Source organism: Sceloporus occidentalis, unplaced genomic scaffold (assembly GCF_023333645.1).
Source record: "Sceloporus occidentalis isolate IW3139 unplaced genomic scaffold, rSceOcc1.0.p SCAF_2, whole genome shotgun sequence".
Taxonomy (NCBI): domain Eukaryota; kingdom Metazoa; phylum Chordata; class Lepidosauria; order Squamata; family Phrynosomatidae; genus Sceloporus; species Sceloporus occidentalis.
The window spans coordinates 244,917,343-244,936,319 of NW_028316982.1; the positions used below are offsets into that span (position 1 = coordinate 244,917,343).

General features: G+C 40.5%; 1 protein-coding gene across 2 annotated transcripts in view; it reads left to right on the forward strand.

Moving 5' to 3' along the window:
* LOC149319911 (ligand of Numb protein X 2-like) overlaps positions 1 to 18,977 on the forward strand; it is a 120,838-nt gene that overhangs the window by 74,313 nt on the left and 27,548 nt on the right. For both annotated transcript variants that reach the window (XM_089512578.1, XM_089512577.1), the window contains exon 2: positions 17,980 to 18,475. In XM_089512578.1, the coding sequence (XP_089368704.1) occupies positions 18,081 to 18,475 (395 nt within the window). In that variant the 5' untranslated portion in view covers positions 17,980 to 18,080. The remainder of the gene's footprint in view (positions 1 to 17,979; positions 18,476 to 18,977) is intronic.

Consider the following 18,977-nt stretch of genomic DNA (forward strand, 5'->3'; position numbering starts at 1 on the left):
TTAAGGGGGGTACTATGTATACATGGATGTATTTTAGCTTGTTGTATGCCGCTTTGATTGCCTGGCAAAAAGCAGGATAAAAATTATTTTTTTGTTGTTGTTATTATATGGACAATTACTTCCAGGAGGAAAGAAACAGGCCACTGATAGGTAAATTTGAGGCTGGCTGGGTTGTATTGATACCTAGTGTTGGAAGATTTTAGTATTATCTCTTCCCCTCCTTAGACAGATAGATTTTCCTGCATGCAAATCCTGCTGTCTCCCCTCTGCTAACATCCCAGTTAGGGCAATAACTTTGCAAATTGGTAAACAAACCATGTGATTCAGGTCACCCCCGCTTTTGGGAGCTTCTCTCCCACACAAAAAGATTTTCTCCTGTCCTGTTTGGTCCCCCATCTTCCTCCTCTGTCAACTTTCTTTGGAAAGATGGTGAGATAAAGATTTCTTCTTTACCTGAACTATTGATTAGCTAGATTAGGATATAGCCTCTCTGCATATGTAGATTCAAGACATTAGTAAACTTTTGTTTAAACTGCAAACTACTTGTGTTGTTTGTTTGAGTCAGTTTCAGTTCTTAGAGAAGCATTGTTAGGCACATAGGATGGTGAGAAGCTCATGAAATGCTCCAGGGAGGTCATTTATCTAATACAGTTTCTCTCTTCTTACTATTTTTCTGAGTGCTCAAGAAGACTTAAGTGTGTTAAGCAATTTGTTTCAGTACTTGTACAGAAAGATTGTAAAAAGCTTATAGAAAGGTAAACAAAAAGCAGTGCCTCTATTATCACTGTTACCATCCTGAGAGGCTTGGAGTTCAGAAAAATTACTTTTTTGAACTAAGTCCTAAAATTACTATCATGCTGATTGTCTCCTTCTGGGAACTGTGGCCAAACAAAGCTTCTTTTCTCCAGCTTGGACATTTATGTTTATACTGCAATACTCTTTTAAAAACAGGTTTCTAACCCTTATTTACAAGCTTTATTTTCTTGAAGGAGGACTAGGTAGTGCTTGCAGTGATGTATCATGCAAATATCATTGCTGCTCACCCACAACCAGGCCGGGAAACATAAATATGAGATGCATATTGTTCCTGGAATTCATTAATATATATAGATCACATAGTTTATCTTGGGAGAGACCAGTTTTCATCCCACTCCCTCTTTAGAGTACACACAGTAAGGCATATAATTTATTCTAGAACCTAATATTAGCCTTCAGTAAGGCAATGTACAGAGAGGTGTCCTTGAAAGAAAGAGGGTGAGAGGAGTTAGCACTCTTCTTAAAGTCACTGCTGTAATTAAAGCCTGAAGCTTCTTGTTACCATGGAAATCCAAAGCAGCAGAAACTCAGAAATGCACAGGTTTCAAGGCTGGATTTAATTCTGCCTTAGTATTATCTGTTCATGAAACTGAAGTAATGCACATTCTCTGTCTCTCCCCCTTTCTGCCTCCTCCTGTGTTTTCTGTGCTGTTGTTAACCATCTTGTTCAACATGGTCCAACATCAATGGTCCTTGAGAGTAAATTCCCAAGCAAGGCTGTTGGGCAGTGAGGTGAGTTAAAGGAAGGAGTGTTTATGAAGAATGGGGAAGGAGTACAGTGGTCCCTCCACATTTGCTGGTTGAAGGACCCATGTGAATGTGGGAAAACCACAAATAATTAAACACTATTCTTTTTACGTGCAAGAACACCTCTCTGGGAATCTCCAGGTCCTCCACTGCAATTCGGTGGTCAGTATCTTCCAGAAGCTGATAATAGAATCGTGCTGGAGGCCCTATAAATGCCTAGAGAAGTGTTTTTTCTAGGAACTGCTAGGTTCTGCAGCACAACTCTATAGTCAACTTCTGGCAGAGTTGCGTAGAGGACCTAGAAATTCCTAGAGATAACATATTAATCAGAACTGCAAATAATTAGATCAGCAAAAGTCAAAGCTGCAAATGTAGAGGGCCAACTGTACTCTGGTTTTCTAGAAGGCCAAGATGCTACATCAGATTTTACCCTTTCATAAAAGCACATTGTTAGTTCATAGGGTGGCCATGTCAAATATGGGCTCCTGTATTTGACCTGGTTACCAATACTCCATCCTGTGGCCCCTGAGAGTTGTAGTTAGGAGTGGTATGCAGAATTCTCCACTGCTACAGTGCTTCAGATCCCTGGCAGATAATTCTAAGCACTTCATGAAATTGCAATTCTCAGAATTCCCCTGGATAAAACCATGGCACTTGCAATGGTATTAACTGTTAAAATTATGCAGTATGGACACATGGCTGTAATCTTTTCTTCAGCAGTGGCATGGCTAAGACTTTGAATTCTGCCACAGTCTATGTTTCTGACACTTTCCCCCTCTCCCCTTAATATTATTTATTACACTTTGCTCACTGCAGAGAAGATTTCTCTAATAACATATATTGGTGTCTAATTTTGCAGTCAAATAAAGTGGATGGGCATCCATCTCTGTGTGTAAATATATAGCTACAAACTGCACAATGCTCTAATAGCATCCTTTTAAAACATCGGAGCAGTTGCACTGTCAATGCAATACCATGGTCTTCTTATTCACCAATCTTGCATCTGTCAACATCCAATTTATATCTTATATTTATTTATTTAGTTATTTATTTAATTTCTGTGACACCTCACTCCCAGAAAGGCACCCAAGATGGCTCATAGATATAATCATTTTTAAAACTTTACAATAAAAGTTTAAAGGCAATTAAAATCACTGAGTTAAAAACAGTATAAAATAGCATTTAAAAATACAAAAGTTTAAAAAACATATCTAAACCACACACTGTGTTTGGTTTCCCTAGATACAGCCCAATCTAGTTTTGTCCTGTGTTGTCTAAACAGGATGACATGAGGCCGGGGGGGGGGGGGGGTTCGCCCATGCAGACAGCCTCATAGATGACAAAACCTTTCTTATTATGGAAGTTCATAATCAACTTTTTAGACTTACCTGAGGTTCTCTCCAAAAGAGTCTCATGCTTTTTGCCTTTTAAAAATTTATTCATTATATAGCTAGCAACTTATATAAACCTATACTAATCAGATAAAATTATAGCTCTATTCTCCTTAAATAGAGCCACTATTTGTTTGCTCATTAAAACTTGGTTCATGGTAAAACAGACAAAGCTCCATATCAATTTTTAACTCATCCTTGTAAGTATAATTTATTGGACAAAACCCAAGTTAGACTTTACCTTCTTCCCCACCCTCCTGCACTCCTCATACACCCCCAATGTACTGTAGAAAGTTCTTCAGTATCACAGATCAGATGTTGGGAGAATGTGCAAGACTGGAGGGAGAATTACATTCTGCCCCAGTCTACTGATGGATGCCTTACATCAGGAGATACTATTTAGATACAAACTATAACCTTGTTTATGTAGGGAAGGCAAAGTATGGCCAACCAACACTATCCCCGCTGGGGGGGAAATGGCCAACTCATGTCCGCTATTTCTGTTTTTTTTAGACCACTTCTAGTTTTAAGAAATAAACAGGCCTAAGACTCCCCAGGGGATCATTGAAAAGATCCTGTTTTTTGTGCCTGTTTTTTGTGCCTGTCAATCTAGTTCATCTTACTATCTAAGTTTCAACCTGGGCCTCCAAAGCTAATCTTCAAGTATAAGCAGGTTCATGGGATGGACAATAGCCTTCAAATAACCTGGGTCCTGGCCAGCTTGAATGCAGAAAAAATCAGATTTTCTATACCTCTAGATATAAAATATTGCAATATGCGAGTTGGGTGCAAAGAAAATATGTGAAAGATTTTTTAAAAATCAAAACATAGTTTCTGAAGTGAAGAAACAATTTTCTCCAGCACTGGAAAATTAGCTTGTGGTATTGGGAGTGGGATGGGATACAATTTGGAAGCAAGGGGGAAGGTCTGCTGTCAAATATGCCTGATTTCCCTTTTCTCCGTTGTAATCTTAACAGGGCTCTAATCTTAGCATACTCTTCTGGCAACCTAACAAGATTGCCAGCTTCCTGCTGTCAGCATCTTTCCTGTGACAGTGTTATATATTAGTCGCTTATACCCTGTTAGAGACAGGAAAATTTAGCATAATTTATAAAGAAGTGAGGTCTTTAGAAAGATTAGTGTGAGAGCCTTTAATATAGATTGGTTTCCAGTGTCTCCAGAAGAATGTCGCTCCCAACAGTGCTGTAGCCAAAACTTTACACTTTTTTATATTAACACTGAACATTTTAGAGAACATTTCCCTTCCTATGTTTTGACTTTTTGTAAAGCACAAAAATGCTTATCAATACCTTGAGGGGGCAATTTTGCCATGGTTTTCAGGCCCCACCAGCCTATAAAAGGCCCCAACAAATATTTTTTTTAACAACCAGGAAGTAAAGCATAGGGGATGCTTAAAAGCAAAAGCATGGCCAAAATAAAATAAAATAAATTGTTTGTTTGTTGGAGGGCCCTTGAGGGCCTCAGAAACAGTCTTAGGACCGTGTGCATTCTATAGCTCATATTTCCCACCCTGCTGTTGAATGTCTTGAGATTCCCCAGACTTCCTCCTGAATTATTTTATCACACGCTACACAATTATAGTGTTATATTCCACTTTAATTGTCATAGCAACATCCTGTGGGATTGACAATTTCATGAAATGCTCAGAATTCTCAGCCAGAGAGCACTAGTGCCTTGTTCGTGTTACTGCTGTTGTTGTGTGCCTTCAAGTTGTTTCTGACTTATGGCGACCCTAAGGCAACCCTATAATGGGGTTTTCTTGACAAGATTTGCACAGAGGAGGCCAAACTACAAACCCCAGAACTATGTAGGATGCAGCCATATCAGTTGGCTGCATCCTACAATAGAATTATTGTCGTGGGCCTTCAAGTCATCTGCAGTTTTCTGTGAACCTAGCATGGGTTTTTCTTATTCAGAAGAGGTTTACCTTGCCCTTCTCTGAGGCAGAGAGAATGTAAGTTGCCCCAGGTCATCCAGTGGGTTTCCATGGCTGAGCAGGGCTTCGAACCCTGTTCTTCAAAGTCAAGATCGAATGTTGAAACCAGTATACCATGGCTCTCTCTGATTATTCACACAGTTACTCTATAGTATGAAAGGCCACCTACTGGTTTCTCTACTCATATCTCCAAGCAGAGATAACAGATGACTGGAGTGACTGGAGACAGTGTCACCTGCTCTCAGCCTCAAGGGAAGGCAATGGCAAACCTCTTCTGAACAAATCTTGCCAAGAAAACCCTATGATAGGGTCACCATAAGTCAGAAACAACTTGAAGGCACACAACAATACCAACAGCAAATGCAGGTATATGTGTTGTTTTAGACTAGGGCTTGGAAGATCCAGATTCAAGTTGCCACTGAGCTACAAAATAATAAAAATAATAATAAAAGTTTTATTTTTATACCGCCCTTGTAATCAGGGCGTACAGCATAATAAACAAATACGCAATACAATACAATATGCAATAAGAAAAAATACATTAAAATTTACATTAAAAATACATTCTGGCCAGCTCGCCATTGCCGTCAGAGGGGGGGAGACTAACTGGAGCTTATATCGGGGAATGCTAACTTGAACAGGAAGGTTTTTAGTTCCTTCCTGAACTGTGCCAGGGAGGTGGCCGAGCGGAGCTCTATGGGCAGCGTATTCCAGAGGGTCGGGGCCGAGATGGTAAACGTCCTCCTCGCTGTAGAGGCTAATCTTGCCCCTGGGACCCTCAGTAGCTGCTGCCCAGATGTTCTGAGTGTGCGGGGCGGATTGTATGGGGAGAGGCGGTCCTTAAGGTATCCTGGGCCCAAGCCATGTAGGGCTTTATAGGTTATAACCAACACCTTGTATTGCGCTCGGAAGCGAATAGGCAGCCAATGCAGATCTTTAAGTACAGGTGTTATAGGTACAGGTACAAACTCACTGTTGGCCTTGGTTTGTGGTGCAGATCAAGTGAGGAGTCATGTATGCTGCCTTAAGTACATATAGGGTGAGTAGGTCTACACATGCCAGGATACTCCAGGATGCCCCTGGAGTATTCTCGCCTGGAATCCCCCCCAATTTTTCTTTGCTGCGGGTTTTTGGCTCTCACAACAAATGATGAAGTGGCTTTGTTCCTTCGTGGTCCCTGTTTGCCACCCGATGCCACTGCGCTATTGATGCTGGGTGCCTCATTCAGACCTCAGAGACACTCATGCCTATTGCAGCAACACTGGGCATTTCAAAGGGATCACACATGTAAAGACAGCTATCACCATTGTTGCAAAGAGAGCCAAAAACTCACAGCAAAACTTTAGTTATTTAAATGTGGGTTGGGGGGGGGGAGGAAATGAAACGAGTGTGGGATTGGGATTGTGAAGTCAGTCTTAACCTGATTCGGAGGTTTGGCCCTGCATCATGTAAACAGGACAAGGCCATAGATGCCTTCTGAAAAGAGAAAGAATGTGATGGAATGTGCTTTAAAAAGAGAAGGGGGAGAAAGCAGAAGAATTGTGTATGTATAAATAGTCAGTGGCTTCCCATTACTTATTTGTCACTATTCTCCCCCCCCCCACCCCATTAGTGCATTTTCAGTCATGGTGTCAGATACCCATTGAGACAGGTCATGCTTGATGGAGAGTGAAGTCATCAGAAATGGACGTGGAGCATTGCTTCTGCTTTATAGCACCACATGTTTGGCATGAAAAAAATATATGAGAAGACCAAATATGGAGCAATTTCTATCATCTCTAATTATCCAGTTCTATCACTGCCTGGTTAAGACAGCTGGCTAAGACCCAACATCAGATTCTAAAATTTTGCTGAACTCTGAGATGGGCTGAGCATCTGTTGAGGAGCCAAGGCATAATTAGACTTAAATGTTAACTCTGCTGATGGTGTCAGCCTGATTTGTGGTCAGGTGATTTATTTGTCACCGTTAGCCCTGGCTTCTATGAGGTTAGAATCTCAGAATCATAGAGTTGGAAGAGACCTCAAGGACCATCCAGTTCAACCCCCTGCCATACGTAATTAAAGCACACCCAATGGATGGCCATCCAGCTTCTGTTTAAAAACCTCCAAAGAAGGAGACTCTACCACACTCCGAGGGACTGTGTTCAACTGTCGAACAGCCCTTACTGTCAGGAAATTCCTCCTAATGTGGTGGATTCTCTTTTCCTGTAGTTTGCATCCCCTGCTCCACATCCCAGTTTCTGCTGCAGCACAAAACAAGCTTGCTCCATCTTCAATATAACATCCCCTCAAATATTTAAACAGGGCTATCATATCACCTGTTAACCTTCTCTTGAGGTTGAGGCAGCAGAGCTTGGGAAATTACTTTTAGAACTAGAGCTCCCACAATCCCCTGGCCAAGATGTCCAGTGGTCACAGTGATTCAGAGTTCTGAGACTTGTAGTCCGAAAAGTAACATTTCCAAGCTCTAAGTGGGGAATATGGCAAAGGTAGTCTGTAGCTTGGGGAAAGTACCCTATTCATTCCAAGCAATTTCCCTTAGTATTTGTCTAGAATCTGGATAAATAACAAATATTTCTTTTTCTTCATTTATTTGCTCCATTTGTTTTTTTTATTAAAAGTTTTTCCCCATTCATTTATGAATATTTAGAAATGTGTGGAACTAGTTTGTTTGTTTTCATTGTTTCTGTTTATTTTCATTTTCCATTTTGTTGCGTAATCCACCCAGTCTTTGGCCTGCAATTTTCAGCCACTTGTAACTTGTAAAGGAGAAAATGTAAAATATAACTTGGGACCCACCTTTTATAAACTGTACAGTGCAGTGCCTATTCAATGGAGAATTATAGAGAAAAATCCTCAGTACATCATGAAAAACAAAATACCTTCTCCTCCCAAGTTTTGATGAAAAATTCTTCTTGGTTAGATGACTAGGCAATTTGTGGTCCATTGCTCAATGGACTGTAATTTTAAAGGAGAGACAAGGGCATCACCTTTGTTATTTGGTTGTCAATCTGACATTTCAAGGGGCTTATTTCCAAGTGAATTACATGTTTTGAAAAATACACTTGTATCATTCTTTCCTGTTTCTCTTGACACTTGTTTTCCATCTGTTTGCAGTTCTTTAACCATTACTATTACTATGGTATTGATAAATCTGTTATGGCTATTGTGTTGCATTGGAAGCTAGGTATTATGTAAGAAAACAATAGCTGATAGCACTTTTCCTTGGACTACACTCCTACACAGATCATCTGGGTATTCACTTGTTTTGATGCTTCCCTATACCAAAAAATTCATTGCATGTCAAAAATTAGAAGGGTTCCAGTCTTTTCTCTCTATCATGCAAGCTTTCTGTATGCAGGGAATTTTCTTATGAGAGAGTATCTCTTCATGTTAGCTTCTCCAATATTCCTGTTTGAATTCAGTTTTAGGACTTCCCCTGCTTGCTCGCTATGTTTGTTCCTGTAATTAAATTAATTTTATCCTAACCATCCATGAATGACCTCAGGCATCATGCATGGTTTCAAATCTATTGTCTTCGTTCTGTCTTCCTTCCTTCCTTCCTTCCTTCCTTCCATCCATCCTCCCCTCCCTCCCTCCCTCCCTCCCTCCCTCCGCCCCCACATTTCACAACCTGGAGATTGCAGGGAATTCACACTAATCTTATCTACCGTATATACTCGACTGTAAGTCGACTTCATGTATAAGTCAAGGGTAGGTTTGGGGGGCAAAATTATGGATTTTGCCAGGACCCGTGGATACGTCGAGGGTAAAATTTGGAGGCTCCTTCAGTGTGTGTATGTGTGCATGTGGCAAGAGTGACTCTAACTGAGGTATTTTCTTCAGTGTTTCAGCTTTCATTTCAGTTTTCATTTTATCCCTCATTCCCCGGAATGGATCCCCCACAAAAACAAAGGGGCTACTGTATTATTGATTATATATGGTAGTTAAAAAACATACAAAAAAGTCAGCATGAATATAGAATTAAACTATTAGCAATATTAAAGCAATTATACACTTTTAAATGATAAAAAGCAATTTAAAGTCCATAGCATTACAAAGCCAACTAGTTTGTAGAGTAAGTATATCATATTCATGTTAAACTTTACAGGGTAATATAGTAAAATATACATGTATGTTTGAATGTATTTGTGTGGTGTGTGAATATATACAGCAACCAAATTGAGGGAAATATTTTGGCCCCTGAAGGATAACGGATATGAACTGGAGTGTCTGGGCCAGAGAGGAAACTAAACAACCTGTTAAGAAGCTTTAAATGTAACTGAAAACATTTTTAGACTTTTCTTACCCCTGACTTTTCCACCAATTGTTCAAGTGTTTAGCAGATATGTTCAGATGCGGAAACATGCCGTCAGCCAGCCTCACCAGTTGAGTATCCTCCAAATTCTTTTAAAAAATATTTAATGTGTATATGATTTCCTGCTTGCAACAGCTGGTAGGTGAAAAGGAAATGACATTTCCAGACTCTGATGCTGGAAAGCAGAACACTACCAGGGTGAATATCAGTGTTACCTTTCTGTCATGCACTTTAAGCCCACACAATTGTAATGTGTAAAAGATGTTTCCACCAGCCATGTTATCTCTTTCAGAGGAGTGAATTTAAAGAGAAGCATAAATTAATAATCATCAGCATAAAAGCTGCCTGTGTAAACCACCAAACTCCTTAAATATCAACTCAGATCTTGTAACTCTGAATCTACTCCCTTATTTGCTGCTGTCATTTACTTGTGCTACAGCTCTAAGTAAATTGTTTGCCCACGTTTCCTAGTACCAATATTGATAGCATGTTATCATGTTCCAAAAAGTTTTTCTTAGAAGCCATTAAAAATAATGACTTATGGTAGTTCATTAAACTGGATGATCACTATGCCTACCCCAAATTAGTGAGGTACTATGGAATTTCTCTAGCATTGCCTGCCTTGGTATTAGCAATTTTGCTTATGAGTTGGATGTAAAAAATGTTTACCTGATAGCACCCTCATTCCTTAAAACTTCTTCCATATCACGTTGTATGAAAATACACCAAAAACAGTATTTTTTTTAAAAAAAACATCAAATATCAAGCTTGGTAAAAAATTAAATCAGTTCATATGAGTGTATTATAGAGGAAAAACACAAGAATGTTTGGGAAGTATCTAAGTCATCAATAAATTGTCTTGTGACACAATTCTTGAATTCTACCAGATGGTTATTTTTAAGAGCAGCAGAAATCTATATTGTATTTAAATATATTGTAAGCTGCCTTGAATCTTATGATTGGGGGAAAGGCAGGATATAAATGAATAAAATAATTCATCATCATCATCATCATCATCTACCTTATAGGCAAATTAATAAACTTTAACTTAACCTATCTATGTATGAAAGTACTGTGAAGTGCTGTACCATCTCAATGTCTTTAAATTGTTCATGGCCTTATCCAACTCTTTCCCCACATTTAGCACACAGATAAGTTCCCCAGATGGGGAAAGTATATCTCTGTCCATTTCAATTGATAAATCAATCTGGGAAGGATATGAGACTCCCAGATGGATTTATCTACTGAAGGATATGAGATTAATGATGTTTGTATGCATTGCCTGCACAAACAGGTCTCTCTTACTTGATTGTGAAAAACAGGCCAGTTATCAAGCAATACCAAGAGTGCTTGTCTTTCCAAATATATGCCTTTTTAAAAGATTTTGAGGTTGGCCATTATTATTATTATTATTATTAACCTTTATTTACAAAGCGCTGTAAATTTACACAGCGCTGTACATACAATCTTTTAGTTAGACGGTTCCCTGCCCTCAGGCTTACAATCTAAAAAGACACGACACAAAAGGAGAAGGGAGTGGTGGTGGGGAATGGGATCAGGTCCAGCAGTTCTTCTCCACCTCCGAGGCCTGGACCAAGGCAGATGGACTGGAGGGAGGGCTTGGCTTCTTAATGGAAATGTTTGCTAAGTGATCTTCTATCACTCTTACTGAAATATTTAATCTGATAATACAGCGGTCCCTTACCTTATGCAGGGGATCTGTTCCAGACACCTGCATAAGGTGAAAAATGCGTATGCTCGAGCCCCATTCAATATAATGGGGCTTGTGCTCATGGTGCAGCAGCGCATGTACACTGATGCCTTGTGCGCCATTCCTTGTTTTGTTGTGTTGCTTCAGTGTAATTTGAAAGCCGCGTATAATGCACCCGCATATGGCACGGGCACACTGTATGCTGTTGCTGGTACATCCTGGAATGTTCAAGAGCCATAGAGATTGCATAGCTTTGCATCTTAGCTGGTAAATGTACATTGTTAGGTTTCAAACTGTAATTGATCCCCACTTCTACTCCACCCACCATGTACTTATAGGAACATACCACTTACATCTCATTGATTTCAATAGAATTGCTTTGAACTGAATGGTTCTGTTGATGGCATGCATACTCTACAAAGCAACCTTTTGCATCTGAGTCTTAGATAAATGTGATGATAGCTGCGATGAACTGTATTTTGTGCAAAGCAGTGGATATCTTCTTTTTAATTTCCCACATAACAGATTTCCATAAATTCTTGGAAAAAGAAGAATTGGTAGTGCTGGTTTGTACATCACTATATCGCCAGGAGAGAGGAAACATTACTCTGAAATACTTTCTAGAAGCAGTATCTTTTCTTCATTACCTTTTCTTCAAAGTAATCTGAGTTCCCAAGGCACTGTGGTATTCTGGAAGAACAGTTACCATTTAATTCTTTTTTATCATAGTCCATGCAGTATGTGGTTTACCCAAAGTCTGATCTTCAGTCGAGAGAAGTTAGAATTTTCTCACAGCCAAACAAACACAGTGAGAGAAGGTTATGGGAAAATGCAGTACTGTTTGATGACAGCTAAGTACGCCAAATGTATTTTGGATTTTTCAGAACCCTGATCTGAATGTATCAACTAGTGTTAGGTGAAACACACATGGTTCAGTTCAGAATTTGGGTTGTCAAATGGGACTGTTTCTCAAAAAAACTGTCTGTCTGTCTAATCGGTTGGTTAATTCTATCATAATGTTTGAACCTCAATATACCTCCAAGCCCCCTCACCCTTGAGTCTCAAATTCTGGTATTCTTCTTGTAAGCTTTGACAAGTGCTACATTTCCATTCAGCAAAACCGTACCATCTTGATTTAGCTTCTTTCCTCCAGTCTGGTAGACCTATCAGCGATGGCTACTAGCCCTGATGGCTGTATATTAGCTTCAGTATCAGTGTGCCTATATGTATCAGTGACTGAGGAGCACCAGTGGCAGGGTGCTGTTGAAGCCATGCCCTGCTTGTGGTTATCCAAGAGGAATCTGGTTGGCCAGTGGAGGAATCAGGATGCTAGACTTGGTCTGATCCAGCATCACTTTTCCTATCTTCATTTACTATAGGTTTTTCATAGCTTGCAATATTACCTTTATATACATCATAAGGAACGAGAGAATCAGAGTGAAAGCAGTGAAGAACTGGTTATCGTAATTCATTTTAGAGCTGCTTTCCATTTGCTTTTAAGAATGGCAGTTCTTTAATAAATTTAAAGACAGCAGTTATTAGCAGGGCCAACCCCGCCATTAGACAGAATGAAGCAGCTATCTTAGTCCTCAAAAGCAGCATCAAACCCCCCCCCCCATGTCTCCTACATCCCCTGTCTATGTCCCTCTGATGGAGAACAGAGCTGTCTTTGTCTCATATGATCTGACCTGCCTTCTAAGCTAGTCTGCTGAGCTGCCTGGGTTCAGTGGAAGACCCTGATCCATTGCCAGAGTCAAATGTGACTGCCAGTCAGATTGGCATCTGGATCTGGCAGGGGATGAGGAGGACAGCATTTTTGTCCTTTGCTTCAGACAACACTTGGACTGGCCCTGGCCCTGGCCCTAAAAGACCTTTATACAGGGAAATAAGACTAGCCTGACTGAAAATGACCCCTGACCACAGATATCAGACAGGTTACTTGAGAATCTTTTTAATTTGCCTTTTCCCCCTTATTTGGTAGTTAATACTGTGTTCATTCTATGAACCGATGTACATGTCTCTCTTCTATTCTGTTTTATCCTCACAACAATCCTGTGAGATATGTCAGACTGGTAGAGAGTTGAACTGGCCAAAGCTTACCCATCTCATAGCTCAGTAGAGACTTGAACCAGGATCTCTCCCAAGTCACAGACTCAAGCTTTAAATCACTACATCACATTGACTCTCCTTTTTTGCTCTTTCTGATTTTTCTCTCTTTGACTGCTAGTGCCAGGAAAGGAGTCTCCTTATGCAGGCAATGTGTGCATTCTCCTACTGACCTGCCAGGCCTTGCCTGTTGTTATGTCTTCCCAAGATATTTGTCTTGTTAATGACAACTGTTAATGGCAACTCCAGTGAACATATTGCGAGGAGGCAACCTCATTAACATGTGAATACTAACCACTTGGCCAGGACTGACATTTTAATCATCAGAGTAACTTTTTCTGCATCTCACTAAGTTGTATGTTTTACTTCATTAGCCAGAAAAGCGGAGACTGGTTGCCAGCTATTAATTATAACACCTATTTATAACAGTAGCCTGCCTACATGACTTGCTCTTTGTTCTGCAGCTGAGAGTGTATTGTTATTGTGCTGCAGCACACGAAAATTGATTCTTTTCCCCTAACCACTGTTAACACATTAATAGCCATAGTGAGCCAGTGGACTGCCTAGTTAAGAGAAGGGAAAGAAAGAAAGATTTCCTCCAGATAGGATAAGGGGTGGAGAATCTTTTTCTACTCATAAGCCAGAAAAAAATTCAGTAAGGGAACACATTCCAATACTGGATGAGGCCAAGGGTAAAAGTGGGGGGACAAAAACTATTAGCATAATTTAGCTTAAAGCTCATTGTTGCTGTTAACTGCCTTCTAGATGACCTCAACTCATGGCAGCCCTGTTCATGAGACATCTCCAAGTATCCCTATCCTCTGTCACTTTGCACAGCTCCTGCAGGTTAAGGGCCATGACCTCCCCGATCAGGTCTAACTGCCCGTGGTCTTACTCTCTTTATACTGCCATCTACCTTTCCTAGTATTATTGTTTTTTCTAATGTGTCATATCTTCTCATGATGTATCCAAAGTAGGACAGCTTCAGTTTAGTCATCCTGGCTTCTAGAGATAATTCAGTCGTGATCTATTCTTGGACCCATTTGTTTGTCTTCTTGGCCTTCCATAGTATCCTCAGCACTCTTCTCCAGCACCATGTCTCAGTGAGTTGATTTTCCTTCTATCTGCATTCTATCTGCATTCTTCACTGTCCAGCTTTCACATCTATACATGGAGCAAGCTTGTTTTCTGCTGCTCCAGAGAACAGGACCCAGAACAATGGATGCAAGCTACAGGAAAAGAAATTCCACCTGAACATTAGGAGGAACTTCCTGACAGTAAGAGCTGTTCGACAGTGGAACAAACTCCCTCGGAGGGTGATAGAGTCTCCTTCCTGGAGGTCTTTAAACAGAGGCTGGATTGCCATCTGTCAGGGATGCTTTGATTTGGATTTCCTGCATGGCAGGGGGTTGGACTGGATGGCCCTTGCGGTATCTTCCAATTCTACGATTCTATGATTCTATGATTGGGAATACCATGGCTTGGGCAATGCTAATAGTGTTCAGGGTCATGTTTGCATTTTAGGATCTTGTCTAGTTCTTTCATAACTACACTTCTCATTCCTAGGCTTCTACTATTTCAATTTCCTCATCATCTAAGATGAATTCATGTAGATCTTTTGTGGTCATTATTTTTGTTGTCTTAATGTTCAGCATTAAGCCTACTTTAGCACTTTTCCTCTTTCTTTACCAATGGTTCCAAGCCTTTTTTGTTTTCTCCTAGTAGTCATCTGCATATCGTAGGTTGTTGATGTTCATTCCTCCGATCTTCACTCCTCCTTCTTCTGAGTCTAAGCCTGCTCCGTGTGTGACATTTTCTGCATACAAGTTGAACAAATAGAGTGATAAAATGCAGACTTGTCTGTCCCCTTTGCTATTTGGGAACCATTCTGTTTCTCCATATTCTGTTCTAACAGCAGCCTCTTTTCCTGAGTACTGATTTCCCACCAGGACAGTCAGATGCAAAGTACAGATATAAAGAAGTTTATCACACAGGCCCTAAAACGGGCCCATTGTGTTACAAAACATATGTGTGCAGGGGCACACATGGAACGGGATGGGGCTAGGGATGGCATTTTACTGCACACTGGAATGCCGCCGCAGCCGCTGGGTGTTCCAATCACATCCTCCCTCCGTTCCAGAGGGCGCGATTTATGAGAACGCTTTAGAACAGTTCTCAGAAATCGTGCCCTCTGGAACAGAGGGAGGACACAATTGGAATGCCCAGCGGCAGTGGTGGTGTTCCAGTGTGCAGTAAAATGCCATCCCTAGCTCCATCCCATTCTGTACGCACCCCTGCGCACTGTTTTGTAATGCAATGGGCCCATTTTAGGGCCCGTGCGATAAACTTCAAAGTTTCATAAGGACAATCCCATTCCATTAAAAGCATCCTATAGCTTTTTGTGATCTAAGCAGTCAAAGGCTTTGCTGTAATCAATGAAGCACATGCTGATTTTCTTCTGAAATTCTTTGGCATGCTCCATTATCTATCTAATGCAGGGGTAGGCAACCTGTGGCCCGCAGGCCGGATGCGGCCTGGCAAGGCCTTGGGACCGGCCCCAGCCCGGTCCTGCCGCCGATTGCCACCGGGACCTTTGGCCTCTCGCGCGCAGGGGCAAGGGGGGCAATTGTCTATAGACGCCTCAGAAACATGCATTTATATTAACATTTTTTAAAAAAAATCAGCAATTTTTTTTGCGTGTCCTCCACTTTTTTAAAAAAAAGTGTCCACCATTTGAAAATGTTGTCCTACATTTGTCCCGGTTTATTTATTTATTTAAATTTTTAAAAAATTATTTAATTATTTATTTTTTGACTTCGGCCCCCCAGTTGTCTGAGGGACAGCAACCCGGCCCCCCAGCTCAAAAAGGTTGCCTACCCCTGATCTAATGTTTGCAGTGTGATCTCTAGTGTCTCTTCCTTTCCTAAACTGAGCTTGCACCTCTGGGGTTTCTTTCTACATATACGGAAGGACTCTTTGCTACAGAATTTTGAGCATGGCTTTGCTTCTGTGGGATATTAGTGCAATGATTCTGTAATTACTGCAATCCTTTGTGTCTCCTTTTTTGTGGATGGGAATATATATTGATTGCTTTAAATCTGTGGGCCAGGAAAAAAGCTTTGGGGGAGGAACAGCAGTCTTTTAGAATGAGGGGAAAAGAACAAAAGCTGAGAAACTGCCAAGGAATGGTATCATGAGGAAGGTGTTTAGCCACTTGGAGAAGATCAGACAACTAGCTTTGACTTCCAGAACACCTCATTCCCTAGGGAATGCGATTCCCATACATGAGATAGGGGAAAGACTGTGGAGAGCTCATTTTTCTTAACCTAGCCTCTGCTTTTGCTAATTGTGGTTATTGGGAAGACAGTGGCCTGGCTTTGGTGAATATTGCACAAACTGTGATTTATGAAATCCGGAATGAGTTTATTCTTCATTTGCCCTTCTCTCTGTTAGATGATGTCTTTGGACTGAAGATCTTGGTCTATTTTAAACCAGAGTTCTCCACTGCTCTTAAACTGGGGGACTCTGTATTAATTTCCTGGGCCAATATCAAGGTGTGTCATTCTGATAGGTGTCAACAGTATGTCACTTGTGGACACTTAGCTCCAAAATATGTACGGATGGGAAGGAATAAGCTCCAAAATATGTACGGATGGGAAGGAATTGAGTGCAGCTCCCAGTTACTCAACCAGAGTTACTAGTTAAAGAATAGCTTTCATAAGTGGTTGTGCAAGCCTTACTATGAGAAGAGACTACAAGAACAAATGTGCTACTGCTTGCACAACTGAAAAAACCAGCAGAACTCCACTAGCACACTAACAGTGGTTTGTCAAGCAGTGCTAAGGAATTATTCTATCCATTGTTTAGGGACTTTGGAATGATCATCCAGGCCAGGCCAGTATTATACCTTCATTGACTCTCCTGATATTATTAGATACTATGAGTATTTGCTCTTTATTTAGGGAGTTAAATGTAAATGTTATTTAAGCAGTTAAATGTTATTTAAGCAGATTTTGTTTGTATCCTGCCTTTTTATGTTCTGTCTTTCCATCAGGTATATGCTGAGAATGGCTATTGGTAAAATAAAAAAGCAATTTAAAAGAATCAAAGATTATGTTGCATACCAATCACATTAAAATGCAGACAGAACAATAAGTAAGCATAATCAATAAGCTTCATCAAACCCATATACATTTAGGATGGTGCACACAGAGTCTAATTGCTAATGGCCTGTTACCGAGATTAGCAAAAGGATAAGCATTTGACATGTGCCTCTGACTTCTCATATGCGTAAAAGCCTGAAATAAAACATTTATATAAAAAGCCTGAAAGAGAGCGAAATGGAGCCAAACTTTTATGTGTATACGCCTGTGTTTTCTCCAGCTTCAAACCACAGGGTTTGATTAATGGAATCTTTTAAAGTTTATTTCACAATGGAAGCATTTATTCTGTGCTGTCAAAAAAACAGATTGTTTTTGTTTGGAACCTAAATGGAACCCTGTCCATCTCACCTGTTCTCACATGGCGAAAAAGCACATAATTGCTGATTGGTAACACTAAACCAACATGGTGTAGTGGTTTGAGTGTTTGACAAGGATTCTGAGAGATCAAGGTTAAAATCCACATTCGGCCATGAAAACCAAAAGGGAAAAGGCATTCACTAGTGGGAGAAAGAGAAAGAGTCAACAGAGCATCAGTGAGTTTGCTCTCCTCTGCCCCCAGCATTTGTCCCATGCCAAACAGGGGGTGCAATTTTACCTGCCTTTGCTTCTCTGCTCACCTGAATGTTTAGCTCAGCTGTGGAATATGCCACCCTAGAAACAGTGTTTCCTTCATCCTGAGATTGATTTGGTTGTTTACAATTTTTTTTTATCTTATATAGTATTAGCAGTCAATATTTGTATCAATAATTAATTTTTCCTCAACATTTCAGAGAAATGATTCCTTCCTAAACAAGAAAAATCATAAAGAACAAATGAAACCTCTATAAATGAGTTCTCCATTGAAAAGAGAGACCCACTGCTTTGCTTTATAATGGGCACCACAAATGAAGATATGGTCCCAGTGGAACAGAACTTGAACCCTCTGTGCTTTGAATGCGGGCAACAGCACTGGACAAGGGAGAACCACTTGTACAATTATCAGAACGATGTGGACGATGACTTGGTTTGCCATATTTGCCTTCAACCCTTGCTACAGCCATTAGACACCCCTTGTGGTCACACATTCTGCTACAAGTGCCTACGGAACTTTCTGCAGGAGAAGGATTTCTGCCCTTTAGATCGCAAAAGGCTCCACTTTAAGTTGTGCAAAAAATCCAGCATCCTTGTTCACAAACTGCTTGACAAGCTCTTTGTGTCATGTCCCTTTGCTTCAGTATGTGATGAGGTAATGCAACGCTGCGACCTGGAAGCTCACCTCAAAAACAGGTAAGCTGGGGAGGTGAGGGGCCTGATGCTGTTTCTTGGAATAACTATCACCTCAGGAACTCTTCTCTCTTTGAGAAAAAAAGAAGCACCACCAAGCTTTTCCTACCCTTCCTCTAAATAAAACAATAATTCTAAAAGAGAGAGGAAGGAGCCTATTTCCATTCCTTCCTTCCTTGTTTTTGTTTTTTTTAATGATGCTTATGGCTTAGGGATGGTTAAGGAATTTTATCTTTCTGAAGTTGAAGGCTTTCATGGCTGGCATCCATAGTTTTTTGTGGGTTTTTCAGGCTATGTGTCCATGCTCTAGAAGAGTTCATTCCTGACGTTTCGCCTGCTGGCATCTTCAGAGAAGGACTGGAGCGCAGCTTTGGCACAGCTTCTGGCCTCTTAAGATGTGTGTGTCATTTAAACTGCATACCTCCAAAGTGATCTGAAGCAGCTTTATTTTGGCCCTGTCTATTCAGGCCATTTATCAGCTTTTCTGAGTTAAAATCAGTAAAGT